Source organism: Salmo salar, chromosome ssa18 (assembly GCF_905237065.1).
Source record: "Salmo salar chromosome ssa18, Ssal_v3.1, whole genome shotgun sequence".
NCBI lineage: Eukaryota > Metazoa > Chordata > Actinopteri > Salmoniformes > Salmonidae > Salmo > Salmo salar.
The window spans coordinates 51,472,155-51,489,903 of NC_059459.1; the positions used below are offsets into that span (position 1 = coordinate 51,472,155).

Sequence of the window (17,749 nt, forward strand, 5' to 3'; positions counted from 1 at the left end):
CTGTACATTCAATTACAAAAATACCTTATTCAGTAATCATCTCACCTGTTAGTTGGCGGTGAACTATGCTGCCGTTGAGGGCAGCAGTGTCGATCAGATGGAAAAATATCTTCTTATACCACTGTCGTTTTCTGAGTGCATTCTAGAAAGCTGTTTATCATGTCCGCCTTATCCACTGCCCCCATTTTCAGGTTATAGTCAAGCACACAGTCTTGTTTGATTTTTCTCTCTCCTGTCAGGTGGTCCACCTTCCCTGTGGCCGACACGGTTGCTGTATGGACAGTGGAGAAGACATGGACGTCTCGTTTGTCATGCCACTTTACTGCCAGCTGTTGACCGTTCTCCTTGAACTCCACCTCCCCTCTCTGCATCTTCCTGCATCCAAATGCCGGCATCCCCTTCCTGTTCAACCTGACTGTGCCACAGGCACATGTGCTGTTGGAGAGCAGATGCTGGAAGAGTGTGGGACTGCTGTACAAATAGTCCACGTACAAAGTGTGTCCCTTGCCGAGATGTGGAGCCAGCATGGTCATCACCACGGACCCGGACACCCCAAGCCCCTCATAATGTTTGATGTCAGTGGTTGACCCTGTGTAAACAATAATGTCCTGGACAAATCCTGTCTTCACGTTGCACATGACAAAGAACTTGACCCCAAACCTGTGCCTTTTGGAGGGAATATATTGATGGAACACCAGCCTACCTTTCCATAACATCAGGTACTCATCAATGCATAGGTCCTTGTATGGCACAAAGACCCAACCAAATGCTGATGTCAGGCTGGTAAGAACATTTCTTATTTTGTATAACGGGTCACTTAGGATGGCAGTAGCATTGTTGACGAAATGCAGGCATTGCAGCAGAACTAGGAAGTGGTCTTGGGAAAAGAGGGTGGCAAAGGAGGGAGTTGCAAACATAGGACCTGTGCTCCAGTATTCTCTTAGGGAGTTCTTCTTTACTATCCCCATGAGGAGGACTGTCACCAGGAAGGTATACATTTCACTAATTGTGGTTGCCCCTCCACCCCTGGCTCCCTCTTCTCTAGTGGCTCCAAGGCATAGCGATTGGTCTCCTCTACTATGTTTCCCACCAGCTCCTCTGTCAGAAACAACTTGAAGCACTCTGCCTCAGTTGGAAATGGCAAGGGGCATTGCACTCCAGACTGAGCCCGTCAAAGCAAACAGCAGGGCCAGGAGGGGTGAAATGATTGGCGGCCTTCCAGCTACCACAGAACTCCTGTACTTCATCTACTGTCGGTCTGCCTCCATCACCACCAGCATCTTCAATGGGACCTGGTACTTTGTTAGTGGACAGGGGAACCTCAGATTCAGGGTTCTCAATGTCTACAAGGTTGGGGGGCAGCTCCTCACTGTCACTGTCAGAATCTGATTCCTGACTTTCATACTCAGACTCAATGTCAGAATTTTTAAAACTCTCCAGAATTTCCACATTTGTGAGTTGTCTCCTTTTGAAAGACATTGCTAATGCTACAGAGCTTAGCTCACTTTTTTGAAGGTTGTACTGATTATGATGAGCTAAGCTAATTCCAGCTGTGTATCTATGTTTGTTGACATACAATGCATTCTAGGTTTCACGTAATCGTCTGTTTGACCAAAGATGTTATCACAAAATTAGGTGAGTAAGGGTTCACTCATTTTTTGAGGACTTCTGGAAAAGGTGGGATGTGAACGATGGTAGATGACACACCCCTTCATCATGCATACTATAAACAGACCAAACTCTTCTTGTCTTCTCTTATTATCTTTGGTTTCTGTGAGGAAAAAAAGCATGGCTGCACACAAACTATTCGTTGGATTACTTTCGATTGCTAGAAAGTGTTTTACTCAGTTATTTCGATCAATGGTGAGCTCACCCGTGATGTGATTAATTATACATAGTAATAGCTATTAGCTAATTCATATTGTAGTTTATGTCAGCCTAGAGTTAGAAAATATGACCGCTTGTGTTGGTCAATCATTCCTCAGTTAGCGCTAGGACAAATGTTGCCTACATTTTTCCGGTTTGGATGATTGTGTTACGCTATAGATACTTCTGTGAATATCTGAACATTGCATCCAAAAATAAACTGCTCACATTCTGGACATAACTTTGTAAGGACTGTGTTTGTGTAAATAGCTTCTGAAAAATTGTGGCCAGCTGAAATGCTGATTGTTGTGTCATTCGAAACTGGCCGTTCTAAATAAGCATTCTAAATAAGCGTTGTAATCACACGGGTCTGATTCTACAGTGGTCCCTGAAGCGTACAAAGATCACACCTGTGTGATAGTATGTGTGAAAGGGTTAACCTCTATGGGACCGGCGGGACGAATTCGTCCCACCTACGTAACAGACACTTGAATCCTGTGGCGCGATTTTCAAAACCTTTGAAATGCTATTACTTCAATTTCTCAAACATATGACTATTTTACAGCTATTTAAAGACAAGACTCTCGTTAATCTAACCACACTGTCCGATTTCAAAAAGGCTTTACAACGAAAGCAAAACATTAGATTATGTCAGCAGAGTACACAGCCAGAAATAATCCGACACCCATTTTTCAAACTAGCATATAATGTCACAAAAACCCAGAAGACAGCTAAATGCAGCACTAACCTTTGATGATCTTCATCAGATGACACACCTAGGACATTATGTTATACAAAACATGCATTTTTTGTTCAATCAAGTTCATATTTACATCAAAAAACAGCTTTTTACATTAGCATGTGACGTTCAGAAAAAGCATACCCCCGCAAACTTCCGGGGGAATTTACTAACAATTTACTAAATTACTCACGATAAACGTTCACAAAAAGCATAACAATTATTTTAAGAATTATAGATACATTACTCCTCTATGCACTCGATATGTCCGATTTTAAAATAGCTTTTCGGATGAAGCACATTTTGCAATATTCTGAGTAGATAGCCCGGCATCACAGGGCTAGCTATTTAGACACCCGGCAAGTTTAGCCTTCACCAAAATCCCATTTACTATAACAAAAATGTTCTTACCTTCCCTGTTCTTCGTCAGAATGCACTCCCAGGACTTCTACTTCAATAACAAATGTTGGTTTGGTCCCAAATAATCCATCGTTATATCCAAACAGCGTCGTTTTGTTCGTGAGTTCTAGACACTATCCGAAATGGTAAATAACGGTCGTTATTTAACGGTCGAAAAAATTCTAAATATTCCATTACCGTACTTCGAAGCATGTCAACCGCTGTTTAAAATCAATTTTTATGCCATTATTCTCGTAAAAAAGCGATAATATTCCGACCGGGAATCTGCAATTAGCTAAACAGCCGAAGGAAAATACTGCACGGGGTCGAATCGGGCACGCGCCTAATTCCATTGTCCTCTGATGGGCCACTTGGAAAAGGCGATAATGTGTTTCAGCCTGAGGCTGCCTCGTCATCGTTCAGGTTTTTCCCGGGCTCTGGGAGCCTATTGGAGCCCTAGGAAATGTCACGTTACAGCTAAGATCCTGACTCTTCAATACACAGAAGCAAGAACAACAACACCTTGTCAGACAGGCCACTTCCTGCATGAAACCTTCTCAGGTTTTTGCCTGCCATATGAGTTCTGTTATACTCACAGACACCATTCAAACAGTTTTAGAAACTTTAGGGTGTTTTCTATCCAAAGCCAATAATTATATGCATATTCTAGTTACTGGGCAGGAGGCGTAACCAGATTAAATCGGGTACGTTTTTTATCCGGATGTGAAAATACTGCCCCCTAGCCCAAAGAAGTTAAGATTTCCCTCCACTGGAACTAAGGGGCCTAGCCCGAACCATAAAAAACAGCCCCGGACCATTATTTCTACTCCACTAAGCTTTACAGTTGGCGCAATGCATTGGGGCAGATAGCATTTCCCTAACATCCGCCAAAACCAGATTCGTCCATCGGACTGCCAGATAGTTAAGTGTGATTCCTCAATCCAGAGAATTCGTTTCCACTGCTCCAGAGTCCAATGGAGGCCCACTTTACACCACTCCAGCCGATGCTTGGCATTGCGCTTGGTGATTTCAGGCTTGTGTGTGGCTGCTCGGCCATGGAAACCCATTTCATCAACCTCCCGATGAACAGTTCTTGTGCTGACATTGCTTCCAGAGTTTGGAACTCGGTAGTGCGTTTTGCCCATGTAGCTCAGTTGGTAGAGCATGGACCTGGCAACGCCAGAGTTGTGGGTTCGATTCCCAAGGGGTACCAGTATGAAAATGTATGCTCTCACTACTGAAAGTCGATCTGGATAAGAGCGTCTCCCAAATTATGTAAATGTGAAAATGTTGCTTCCGAGGACAGATGATTTTACGCACTACCCACTTCAGCACTTGGTGGTCCCCTTCTTTGAGCTTGTGTGGCCTCCAACTTCGCGGCTGAGCAGTTGTTGCTCCAAGACTTTTCCACTTCACAATAACAGCACTTATAGTTGACCAGGGCAGAAATTTGATCAACTGACTTGTTGGAAAGGTGGCATTCTGTGAGGATGCCACATTAAATGTCACTGAGCTCTTCAGTATGGGACATTCTACTGCCAATGTTTGTCAATGGATATTGCATGGCTGTGTGCTTGATTTATTACACCTGTCAGCACCGGGTGTGGCTGAAATAGTCGAATCCATTAATTTGAAGAATTTGTCCACATAACTAACACATTAGTAAACCTTCTACAGTCATGCAGTACAGTGTACATTCAGCAACATGAATTTTAGCATTTACACAGTTACACTGGTGGGCCCCATCCCCTCTTATGGAATGGTTCCAGACCTTGGTCCAACGCCATGACCGAGCATTTAACACATTGCTGGAGCAATTCCGTGAGTTGTCTATTAGGCAGCCTACCGCAACGGTGATCTCCCAGCCTACCCCAGTATCCCAAGAACCCCGCTTACCTCCTCCTCCGCGCTACGCTGGAGATTCCGGAACCTGCCAGGCTTTTCTCTCCCAGTGCTCACTAATTTTCGAGCTGCAGCCTTCTTCGTTCCCCTTGGACCGCTCGAGGATAGCATACATCATAACGCTGATATACGGGAGGGCACTCACCTGGGACATGGCGGTGGGGGAGCAACAATCTGCCATCTGCCTCAGTCTGGAGGAGTTTGTGAAGGTTCGGAAGGTGTTTGATTCTTCGTTGTCCGAGAGAGAAGCTGCTCGCAAGCTGCTCCAGCTACGTCAAGACTCCTGTAGTGTGGCAAACTACGCGGCGGATTTCTGCACGTTGGCACCTAAAAGTGCATGGAACCCGGAAGCGGCGTTCAACATGTTCCTACACTGAGTATCGGAGGAAGTAAAGGATGAGCTTGCTGCCCGTGAACTACCGACGGATCTCGACTCGCTCATTGCCTTGACCATTCAGATCAATGGGCAACTACGCGAATGAAGGAAGGAGAGGAGATTTGATTCCACCTCACCTCCGATGTATTCCGGATGTCCCCGACGGCTCCTTTGCTGAGAGAACCCGAGGCTACCCGAGTTCCCCTGTGAGCCTCTGAAGACTGACGATTCACCTCTTTCCGAGCCCATGCAGTGAGGCAGAGCTAGGCTGTCTCCAGCTGAAAGGCTATACAGGCTTCACACTAAGAGCTGCCTGTATTGCGAAACTACTGGTCATTTCATCTCCATCTGTCCACTAAAAGACCAGGCTCACTGGTAGGAGCGGGTTCTCTGGTGGGTAATACGGATAACTTTTCCTCATCCCTTACTCGCATCCCTTTTTATGCCATGTTGCTGTGGGGGAACTAGTTGAAATCTCTCCGGGTACTCATCGATTCTGGGGCCGAAAAGAGCATAATGGACGCTACCCTGGCTTCCGAGCTGGATATCCTCACTCAGCCCCTCTCCATTCCCATGGACGCTAGAGCACTGGACGGACGCTCTATAGACAGGGGTGGTATTGTGGTTGACCCAATCAACCTACGTGTGTAGAGGGAACAACAGCAAGATGATCCAGTTTCTGCTCATTAAGTCTCCTCAGGTTCCCGTGGTATTGGGATTCTCCTGGCTCCAGCGACACAATCCCCTTATTGACTGGTCTGCTGGTGCAATCATGGGTTGGAGCCCGTTCTGCCTTGTTCAGTGCCTGAGGTCAGCGCAGCCTGCCCCAGGACGCATCCTGGGGGCTCGGAAGTTGCCCCGGAACTCTACGCCATTCCCGCGGAGTACCGGGACCTCCGGGAGGTTTTCAATAAGAACCGAACCACTTTGCTGCCGCTGCACCGACGATATGACTGCGGGATTGACCTTCTCCCAGCCACCACTCTACCCCGGGGACAACTGTACTCTCTGTCGGGTCTGGAGACCAAGACTATAGAGACCTACATTGAGAGCTCCCTAGCTGCTGGGTTCATCCGTCCTTCTGCCTCCCCCGCCGGAGCAGGGTTCTTCTTTGCGGAGAAGGACAAAACCCTGCGCCCGTGCATCAACTACCGAGGTCTCAAAAACATCACGGTGAAGAACCGCTACCTCTCATCTCCTCGGCCTTCGAGCCGCTCCAGAGGGCCACCGTGTTCTCCAAGCTGGACCTACGGAACGCCTACAACCTGCTGTGGATACGGGAAGGAGATAAATGGAAAACTGCCTTCAACACGTCCAGTGGTCACTATGAGTATCTGGTCATGCTATTTGGCCTTACCAACGCCCCTGCTGTGTTCCAGGCTCTGGTTAATGATGTTCTCCGTGACATGTTGAACCGGTTTGTCTTTCTCTACCTTGATGACATCCTCGTCTTCTCCCGCTCCACCCAAGAACATGTGCTCCACGTCCGACAGGTTCTCCAACGCCTCCTGTTGAACCCAATTTTTGTAAAAGCAGAGAAGTTTGAATTCCATCGCTCCACCATCCCCTTTCAGTGTTACATCATCGCTGCAGGGAGTGTACAGATGGATCCCACGAAGGTGAGAGCGGTGGTGGATTGGCCACAGCCTACATCAAGAGTACAACTGCAACGCTTCCTGAGATTCGCCAACTTTTATTGTCGCTTTTTCCGGGGCTACAGCACCCTGGCTTCCCCCCTGTCTGCACTCACCTCTCCCAAGGTTACGTTCACATGGTCCCCAGTTGCTGACCTGGAACTCAAGTTACATCCCTGTGCCTTATTCTCCCACCGCCTCAACTCCATGGGGAGGAACTACGATGTGGGGAATCGTGAGCTTCTCACGGTGAAGATGGCAGTGGTGTGGACGCACAGCCTGGAGGGGGCGGAACATCCTTTCATTGTGTGGACTGACCACAATAACCTGGAATATCTCCGCAACACCAAGCTCCTCAATTCCAGGCAAACTAGGTGGGCCCTACTGTTCACCCGGTTCAACTTCTCCCTGTCATACTGGCCGGGATCCAAGAATGTCAAGCCGGATGCACTGTCACGCCTCTACAGCCCCATGGCTACTACCCCGGAACCTGAGACCATCCTTCCCACCTCATGCCTGGAGACATCACTCAGCTGGGGAATAGGGAAACATGTTTGTGAGTCACAGCATTCCCAGCCAAACCCGGGGGGGGCAGATAACCGGATGTTTGTTCCTGATGCAGTCCGCTCCTCGGGCCTGGAGTGGGCCCTCTCCTCCAGGCTTGCCTACCACTCGGGCTCCCGTTCGACCCTGGCTTTTGTGCAACAACGCTTTTGGTGGTCTACCATGGTTCCTGAAATTTCTGCATTCGTCGCCGCTAACACGGTCTGTGCACAGAACAAGACTCCTAGGCAAGCTCCGGCTGGTCTTCTCTAACCTCTGCCTGTCCCTCACCATCCCTGGTCTCACATCACCCTGGACTTTGTCATGGGTCTCCCCCCGTCTCCCGTCTAATAGAAATACCACCTTCCTGACCGTTGTGGATCGGTTTTTCAAAGCCGTCCACTTCATTCCTCTCCCCAAGCTACCCTCTGCCAAGGAGATGGCCCAGTTCATGGTGCAGAATGTCTTCCGGATCCATGGACTGTCAGGTGACATGGTCTCCAACCGGGGTTCTCAGTTCTCATCCTAGTTCTGGAAGGCGTTTTGCACCCTCATTGGGTTGTCGGCCAGCCTGTCTTCTGGGTTCCACCCCCAATCCAACAGCCAGTCGGAAGGAGCCAACCAGGACCTAGAAACTACACTGCCTGGTCTCAGCCAACCCCACCACCTGGAGCCAGCAGCTTGTGTCGGTCAAATATGCCCACAACACCCTTCTCTGCTCTGTCACGGGCTTATCACCCTTTGAGTGTTCCCTGGGGTATCAGCCCCCACTCTTCCCTGAGCAAGAAGAAGAGGTGGGCATACCTTCAGCCCAGATGTTTGTCCATCGCTGTCGTCGTACCTGGAGGAGAGCCCGGTCAGCCCTCCTCAAGACCACCTCCAGGTATTGATGACAAGCAGATCGCTATTGGACCCCGGCTCCCCGGTATCATCTCGGGCAGAAGGTATGGCTGTCCACCCATGATCTGCCCCTCCGGGTGGAATCCTACAAACTCTCCCACCAGTTTATTGGCCCTTTCCCCAAAGCCATTAGCCCCTCTTCTGTTGCCCCATACCCTCCGTATACATTCCACCTTTCATGTGTCCAGAGTTCAACCCATGTTTGAGTTTGAGTTTATTTTATTTTTACAGGGACAGTGCACATTAATCAACGTTTCAGTAAAAGTGCCGGTTTTAGCCAGCCGGCTAATTTTCAACCACAGTCCCTGGGCAGGTTATTAAAAACAATTACAATATAGACAATCATTGAACAGTGAGCACACACAGAGTAACATAGGACAAGCAAGACATAGCATACAGACAGAGCAACATAGGACAAGCAAGATGTAGCATACAGACAGAGCAACATAGAACAAAAAGCAACAAGACAAAATCCATAAAAACAACAAAGTGTTTCCACACCTCACAAGCTACAGACAACAGACAACATGGAAAGCGGCAATACACAGCTAGGGATTATGTTCACAAGTCTGATTGACCTTTAGCCATGTCTTCATGCATTTTGTGAAAGTGTGATATGTGGTGCAGTTATGTGTGTCTGATGGCAGTGTATTCCAGACATGGGAAGCTCTCACAGAGAAAGCAGATTTACTAAAGGTGCTTTTCCTTAAGGGAACTATACAGTCACCTCTCATGGCAGACCTTGTGGATCTGCTGCCATATGTTTGGGTTTTCTGTTTTACAAAAATACTGAGTGGAGGGGGAGCTAGGCCATTTAGGATCTTGAATACAAGACATGCGTCGGTGTATTGCACAAGATTTTCCCAACTCAGGAGCTCATGCTTTCTGAGGATGTAACAGTGATGATGGCTATTGGGCTTTCTATCGAGCACTTTGAGAGCCTGTTTGTAGACAGACTGATAGGTTTTAATGTTGTATAGCAAGCTTGGGTCCAACTAGTCAAGCAGTATGTTAAGTAGGGGAGTATCATCGATTTGAAATACAGTTTTGCTACCTCTGTGGTCAAACAATTTCGTATAAATCGGAAATTAGCTAGGTTGAATTTGGTTATTTGAATTACCTTTTTCACCTGCTTTTTAAAAGAGAGGTTGGAATCAAGTATGATTCCAAGGTACTTAAAATCAGATACCACCTGGAGCTTCTCCCCTGACACATAGACATCTGGCTCAGTAGCATCTGTTGCCCTCTTTGTGAAGAACATGCAAACTGTTTTTTTCACATTGAGATGCAAACACAAGTCACTGAGCCACTTTGTAACCTGGACCATTACAGTAGTGAGTTCTTGTGCAGCTTGTTGTTTGCTCTTTGCATGCACATATATCACTGTATCATCTGCATACATTTGAACTTCAGACCCAGTGCAGACGGAAGGCAGATCATTAATGTACAGGCTGAACAGGAGGGGCCCCAGTATTGACCCTTGGGGCATGCCCACATCATAGCTAAGAGTGGGCGACAGCTCATTGCTCACTCTGACACACTGAGTTCTGCCTTCAAGGTATGATTTCATCCATCTCAAGGCATCGGGGGAAAAGTTGAACTTGGATAATTTTGTGATGAGAATCTCATGGTTAACAGTATCGAAAGCCTTCCTTAGGTCCAGAAACACAGCCCCAACAACGCCCCCTTTGTCCATCTTGGACTTCACATTTTCCAGAAGAAAGCAGTTGGCCGTTTCTGTGGAGTGTTTCGCTCTGAAGCCAAACTGCATGGAGTGTAATGTGAAGGGGCTGTTGTTGAGGTGGGAAATCAGTTGTTCTGCTACACACTTTTCAACAACCTTCGACACTACAGGTAGTATACTAATGGGCCTGTAGTTACTCACATCAGCAGGGTCGCCCGATTTAAAGATGGCCGTTATTATGGCTGACTTCCATACCCTTGGAAACACCCCCAGACCAATAGATGTGTTGGTGACCTTAGTAATGGGGCCAATGAGTGACTCTTTGTAGTTTTTAAGAAAGGTAGAGTCCAGCCCAAACACATCTTTGGATTTAGAGTTCTTTAGTGAGCTAATCACCTTGTTCACCTTTGACTCAGAAACCTCCCTTATGATGAAGACAGGTTGAGCGTCATTCACTAGCACTGAGCCCAATAAACCAGTGGAGGGGTTCTGTGTCAGTACCTTGACAGAGTCAATAAAGTAGGAATTGAAGGCTATTGCTATTTCAACTGCATCCTGTGTTAGATTGTTATTCACCATGATTTCTAGTCTTTTTGCGGTGTTACTATGGTCTTTCCCTGTTAACCTTTTTAGATTCTCCCAGATCAATTTAGAATTTCCCTTTGCCTCACCAATTATGTTAATAAAAAAGTTTGCCTTGGCCTGTCTGATTTCTTTCATCACCTTATTTCTCAACATGGTAAACCTACGTCTGTCATGCTCTAATTTGGATTTTAGGGCTGTTTTTGGAGCATAATCTCGTTCTTTCATCAATTTCCAAATTTCTCCATTTAGCCAAGGAAGAGTGCTCTTTTGGCCAGGTTTGGATTTGATTTGATGTCTCTCAGCCCTTTGCCTCCCGTTTTCAGTATTCGATTAATTCTCTGATACTTTGATTGGGTGGACATCATGTCAGTTCATGCTGCAAGAGCTCTGATAGGTTGGAGGACGTCCTCCGGAAGTTGTCATAATTAATATGTAAGTCTATGGAAGGGGTTGAGAACCACAAGCCTCCTAGGTTTTGAAGACAATGTACCGAGGATAACGGAAACTAGCTGTACTCTGTCTACACCATGGTGCTTTTGAGGCTACTGCAGACCTTCATTGCAATGAATTATTTGGTGACGTGAATATATTTAGTAGTTTTATCTAAAAAGGCTAACTTTAATGTTTCACAATAAAAACAAAATGAAATTCACTGAGGATGGTCCTCCCCTTCCTCCTCTGAGGAGCCTCCACTGACACACACACTGTATACATTCATCACACACACACACACACACACACACACACACACACACACACACACACACACACACACACACACACACACACAAAATCACACAAAATCACAACTGCTGCTACCAGACTCTCATTATGATTGCTAAATACAGCAAGTTAAACACTTGCCCCCTAATCCCCGCTTCCCCAAAACAAAGGGTAAATATTGGACTATAAATTGTGCCTTCCTGTATTATACTTATGGATGAAGGATTCTGGGGGTGAACTGTAGAGTTTGGCTTGGAGTCTCAGGAAGACATCATTATCAAGCCATGGTAGTTAGGCTGCTGTGGTAATAGTAACCCCCCCCAAAAAGATAACTCAAAATAGTCTGATCCTGGAAAAGATGTGAGCTGTTCTGGACTGCAAATGCTGAATGGTTGGCGATATAGTTGAGGTAGTACAGCCGTATGCACAAGAGGTAACACTTTATTTGGATAGTCCATCTGTAGATGATCTACAGACTATCAGTAACATTTCAACTAACTATCTACTACCCTAACCACTTATCCTAATGCTAGCTCTAACTCTAACCTTAACCCCTTTCCCTTATTTTAAACCTTACCCTAACCTTAGCAAGCAGTTGCTTATCAACATATAGTTTGTTGATAGTATGACCATCTGAAGAGCATCTACAGATGGACTATCCAAATAAATTGTGACTGAATGAGATGCCCACGTAGTGACCCAACCTTAGACCCCAGGAGTGCAAGCAGAAGCGACAGTGGCAAGGAAAAAACTCCCTTGAAGGAAGAAAACCTTGAATGGAACCCGGCTCAGCTGAATAGCAAATCCTCTTTTGGCTCATTGGGTAGGAGATGGTGAGGTAGATGGTGTCCCTGAAATGAGGCAGGGACTGGAATACTGTGCTTAAGTTAATGCAGGTTCTGAGAAATGAGCATGTTTCAATCAATCAAATTTATTTATAAAGCCCTTCTTACATCAGCTGATGTCACAAATTGCTGTACAGAAACCCAGCCTAAAACCCCAAACAGCAAGCAATGCAGGTGTAGAAGCACGGTGGATAGGAAAAACTCACTAGAAAGGCCAAAACCTAGTAAGAAACCTAGAGAGGAACCAGGCTATGAGGGGTGGCCAGTCCTCTTCTGGCTGTGCCGGGTGGAGATTATAACAGAACATGGCCAAGATGTTCAAATGTACATAGATGACCAGCAGGGTAAAATAATAATAACAATCACAGTGGTTGTAGAGAGTGCAACAGGTCAGCACCTCAGGAGTAAATGTCAGTTGGCTTTCATAGCTGATCATTCAGAGTATCTCCACTGCTCCTGCTGTCTCTAGAGAGTTGAAAACAGCAGGTCTGGGACAGGTAGCACATCTGGTGAACAGGTCAGAGTTCCATAGCCGCAGGCAGAACAGTTGAAACTGGAGCAGCAGCATGACCAGGTGGACTGGGGACAGCAAGGAATAATCAGGCCAGGTAGTCCTGAGGCATGGTCCTAGGGCTCAGGTCCTCAGAGAGAGAGAAAGAAAGAAAGATGAGAAAGAAAGAGAATTAGAGAGCATACTTAAATTCACACAGGACACCAGGTAAGACAGGATAAATACTCAAGATATAACAGACTGACCCTAGCCCTCTGACACAAACTATTGCAGCATAAATACTGGAGGCTGAGACAGGAGGGGTTGGGAGACATTGTGGCCCTGTCCGACGATACCCCCGGACAGGGCCAAACAGGCAGGATATAACCCCACCCACTTTGCCAAAGCATAGCCCCCATACCACTAGCCCTTTCACACGTACCATCACACGGGGTGTGATCGTTCTACAGTGGTCCCTGAAGCGTACGATCACACCCCATGTGATTAGAACACTAATTTAGAATGCTCATTTAGAACGGCCAGTTTCGAATGACGCAGCAATCAACAATTGAGCTGGCCACACTTTTTTCAGAAACTATTTACACAAACAGTCCTTACGTAAACTATACCATGAATTAGCTAATAGCAATTACTATGTACAATTATTGAAAGTAATCCGACAATTAGTTTCAGCACGCAGCTGGCCACACTTTTTTCAGAAACTATTTACACAAACACAGTCCTTACAAAGTTATGTTCAGAATGTGAGCAGTTTATTTTTGGATGCAATGTTCAGATATTCACAGAAGTATCTATAGCATAACACAATCATCCTAACCGGAAAAATGTAGGCTACATTTGTCCTAGCGCTGAGGAAAGATTGACGCAACACAAGCGGTCATATTTTCTAACTCTCGGCTGACATAAACTACACTATGAATTAGCTAATAGCAATTACTATGTACAATTAATCACATCACGGGTTTGCTCACCGTTGATCCAAATAATTGAGTAAAACACTTTCTAGAAATCGAAAGTAATCCGACGATTAGTTTCAGCGCGCAGCCATGCATTTTTTTCCTCACAGAAACCGAAGATAATAACAGACAAGATGAGTTCGGTCTGTTTATAGTATGCACGTTGAAGGGGTGTGTCTACCGTCGTTCACATCCCATCATTCATTTCCAGAAGTCCTCAAAAAATGAGTGAACTCTTACTCACCTCATTTTGTTACAACATCTTTGGTCAGACGATTACGTGAAACCCAGAATGCATTGTATGTCAACAAACATGGCTCCATACACATAGCTGGAATTAGCTTAGCTCATCATAATCAGTATAACCTTCAAATAAGTATTTTACACACATAATATGTGCCCATTACAATCTATGCAAGAATCGGAATGCATGATTTGTCACCTAGAATTGAAAACATGTGAATAAAACAGTAAATACACAAATAATTACCACACAAAACATTTTCTGATAGTGATTTATTGATACAAATGGCGGTGCAAGCAGTCAATCACAGTAACCTCTCACTCCCACTCTGAGCCATTCAGTGTTGTTGTTTATGTATGTAGCTAGTGAGCTAAGCTGTAGCATTAGCAATGTCTTTCAAAAGGAGACAACTCACAAATGTGGAAATTCTGGAGATTTTTTTAAATTCTGACAATGAGTCTGAGTATGAAAGTCAGGAATCAGATTCTGACAGTGACAGTGAGGAGCTGCCCCCCAACCTTGTAGCCATTGAGAACCCTGAATCTGAGGTTCCCTTGTCCACTGACGAAGTACCAGGTCCCTTTGAAGATGCTGGTGGTGATGGAGGGAGACCGACAGTGGATGAAGTACATTAGTTCTGTGGTAGATGGAAGGCCGCCAGTCATTTCACCCCTCCTGGCCCTGCTGTTTGCTTTGACGAGTCCCAGTCTGGAGTGCAACGCCCCTTGCCATTTCCAACTGAGGCAGAGTGCTTCAAGTTGTTTCTGACAAAGGAGCTCGTGGGAAACATAGTACAGGAGACCAATCGCTATGCCTTGGAGCTACAGGAGAAGAGAGAGCCAGGAGTGAGGGGGAAACTCGCTAAATGGGTGACAACCACAATTAGTGAAATGTATACCTTCCTGGTGACAGTCCTCCTCATGGAGATAGTAAAGAAGAACTCCCTAAGAGACTACTGGAGCACAGATCCTATGTTTGCAACTCCCTTCTTTGCCACCCTCTTTTCCCAAGACCGCTTCCTAATTCTGCTGCGATGCCTGCATTTCGTCAACAATGCTACTGCCATCCTAAGTGACCCGTTATACAAAATAAGAATTGTTCTTATCAGCCTGACATCAGCATTTGGTCGGGTCTTTGTGCCATACAAAGACCTATGCATTGATGAGTCCCTGATGTTATGGAAAGGTAGGCTGGCGTTCCGTCAATATATTCCCTCCAAAAGGCACAGGTTTGGGGTCAAGTTCTTTGTCATGTGCGACGTGAAGACAGGATATGTCCTGGATATTATAGTGTACACAGGGTCTACCACTGACATCAAACATTATGAGGGGCTTGGGGTGTCTAGGTCCGTGGTGATGACCATGCTGGCTCCTCATCTCGGCAAGGGACACACTTTGTACGTGGACAATTGGTACAGCAGTCCCACACTCTTCCAGCATCTGCTCTCCAACAGCACAGGGGCCTGTGGCACAGTCAGGTCGAACAGGAAGGGGATGCCGGCATTCGGATGCAGGAAGATGCAGAGAGGGGAGGTGGAGTTCCAGGAGAACGGTCAACAGCTGGCAGTAAAGTGGCATGACAAAAGAGACGTCCATGTCCTCTCCACTGTCCATACAGCAACCATGTCGGCCACATGGAAGGTGGACCACCTGACGGGAGAGAGAAAGATAAAACCAGATTGTGTGCTAGACTATAACCTCAAAATGGGGGCCGTGGATAAGGCGGACATGATAAACAGCTTTGTGGAATGCACTCGGAAAACGACCAAGTGGTATAAGAAGATATTTTTCCAGCTGATCGACACTGCTGTCCTCAACGGCAGCATAGTTCACCGCCAACTAACAGGTGAGATGATTACTGAACAAGGTATTTTTGTAATTGGATGTACAGTTCACATACAAATCCATTATGCAATTACAGTGACAATATCTCACCAACCTACCCACTGCCTCATCATCCTCTAACTTTCCTCATCCTCCCCACTCCCTCATAGGTAAAGTAATTACCTACCAAAAATACAGAGAGAACCTCATGAGAGAGCTGTTGGAGGAGCACCACACCCCTCGGCGCCCCTCCACTGGGGGTCGCCCTGCTGTAGACAATCCCCTACGCCTCACTGCACGGCATTTTCCCTGCAAAGTCCCTCAAACTGCTGCTCAAGGTAGTCGCACACGGAGGCACTGCAAAGTCTGCCTGTCTGGCGCCAGGAGAAGTAAGCAGAGGAAGATGACAAAATACATGTGTTTAGCTTGTGATACACCTCTATGTATTTCACCATGCTTTGAGGAGTATCACATGCTCAAGCATTATTGAGCACATCTGCAGCAATAAGTGACTGACTGACCTGACAGGTGACTTGACAGGTGACCTGCCATGATACTATGCCTTTAGAGGTGGGGGTGGAAATGCAGTTGTTGTTCAGTCACTGCATGAATATTAAATATGGGTTATGCATATTCAATTTTTTGTCCTCTAGTAAAACAAGTTGTTGTTGAACCAACTACCAATACTTCAATAAAATAGACGACTATTACATATTGGCCTATGTGTTTTCTTGCTGTGTTTCCATCCAGTAAAACTGTTGAGAGAACGTTAGCATACAAAAGCTGTCCTCAATCTTCAGGTCGAAAGATGTCCAGTTATGATATTGGCAAATATTGTTTGTGGTTTCTGAAAGTACAGAATAAAGAGGAATTATTAATTAGAATACAATATAAGGATATAGCAATAAAACAATATTACAAATAACATAATAAACACAGCTATAAAAATAGTTTATTGCATTGACAAAATCACAGATTTGAGTTATAACAGTAAGAAACTAACTTTTGAGCTCCACAAGGGGGCAAGGCAGGGCAGAACAGAGCTATGCTGAATAGACCAAATAAACAAACCATGGTCATATGTTTTATTTTATTTAACTAGGCAAGTCATTTAACAGCAAATTATTATTTACAATGATAGCCTACACCGGCCAAACTCGGACAACGCTGGGCCAATTGTGCGCTGCCCTATGGGACTCCCAATCACAGCCAGTTGTGATACAGCCTGGATTTGAACCAGGGTGTCTGTAGTAATGCCTCTAGCACTGAGATGCAGTGCCTTTGAGCGCTGCGCCACTAGGGAGTCATAAGGCCATGTAGCTTCAAAATACAACACAAGCTAATACTTCTCCGACGCAACTAGCATTGTTTTACAGAGCTAATAGAAGAATGTAGCTAGCTACCTAAGCACGATCGAATATAACACCATGAAGGTGGGCCTCCCTGTGGCTCAATTGGTAGAGCATGGTGTTTGCAATGGTGTTTGCAACGCCAGGGTTGTGGGTTCGATTCCCACAGGGGGCCAGTACGGAAGAAAAAAAAAACGTATGAAATGTATTCATTCACTACTGTAAGTTGCTCTGGATAAGAGTGTCTGCTAAATGACTAAAATGTAAAGTTATAAAATGAGTAACGTCCCCTCGCTTATAAGAAGTATACATTATTCTCGCTACGCATACGGAAACTATTATAACGTAATAAGGCACTTACTTAGAAACGCAGCATGGATTTGAACCAGGGAGTCTGTAGTGACGTCTCTAGCACCGTGCTGTGCCTTTTACCCCATGCTGTGCCTTTGACCGCTGCGCCACTAGGGAGTCATAAGGCCATGTAGCTTCAAAATACAACACAAGATAATACTTCTCTGACGCAATTAGCATTGTTTTACAGAGCTGATAGAAAAATGTAGCTAGCTACCTAAGCACGATTGAATATAACATAAAGGTTATAAAATTAGTAACGTTACCTCACGTGTCCGCGGTTATAAAGAATATACACAAATCTATTATGCTCCATACA

General features: G+C 45.6%; 1 protein-coding gene across 1 annotated transcript; it reads left to right on the forward strand.

The window, feature by feature from the left end:
* The first annotated feature begins 15,562 nt into the window (after positions 1-15,562).
* On the forward strand, positions 15,563-16,351 carry LOC106577389 (piggyBac transposable element-derived protein 4-like). The gene is made up of 2 exons (XM_014155355.2): positions 15,563-15,752; positions 15,901-16,351. The coding sequence occupies exons 1-2, from the start codon at positions 15,611-15,613 to the stop codon at positions 16,218-16,220; spliced, it is 462 nt and encodes a 153-aa protein (XP_014010830.1). The 5' UTR covers positions 15,563-15,610; the 3' UTR covers positions 16,221-16,351.
* The last annotated feature ends 1,398 nt before the right edge of the window (positions 16,352-17,749 follow it).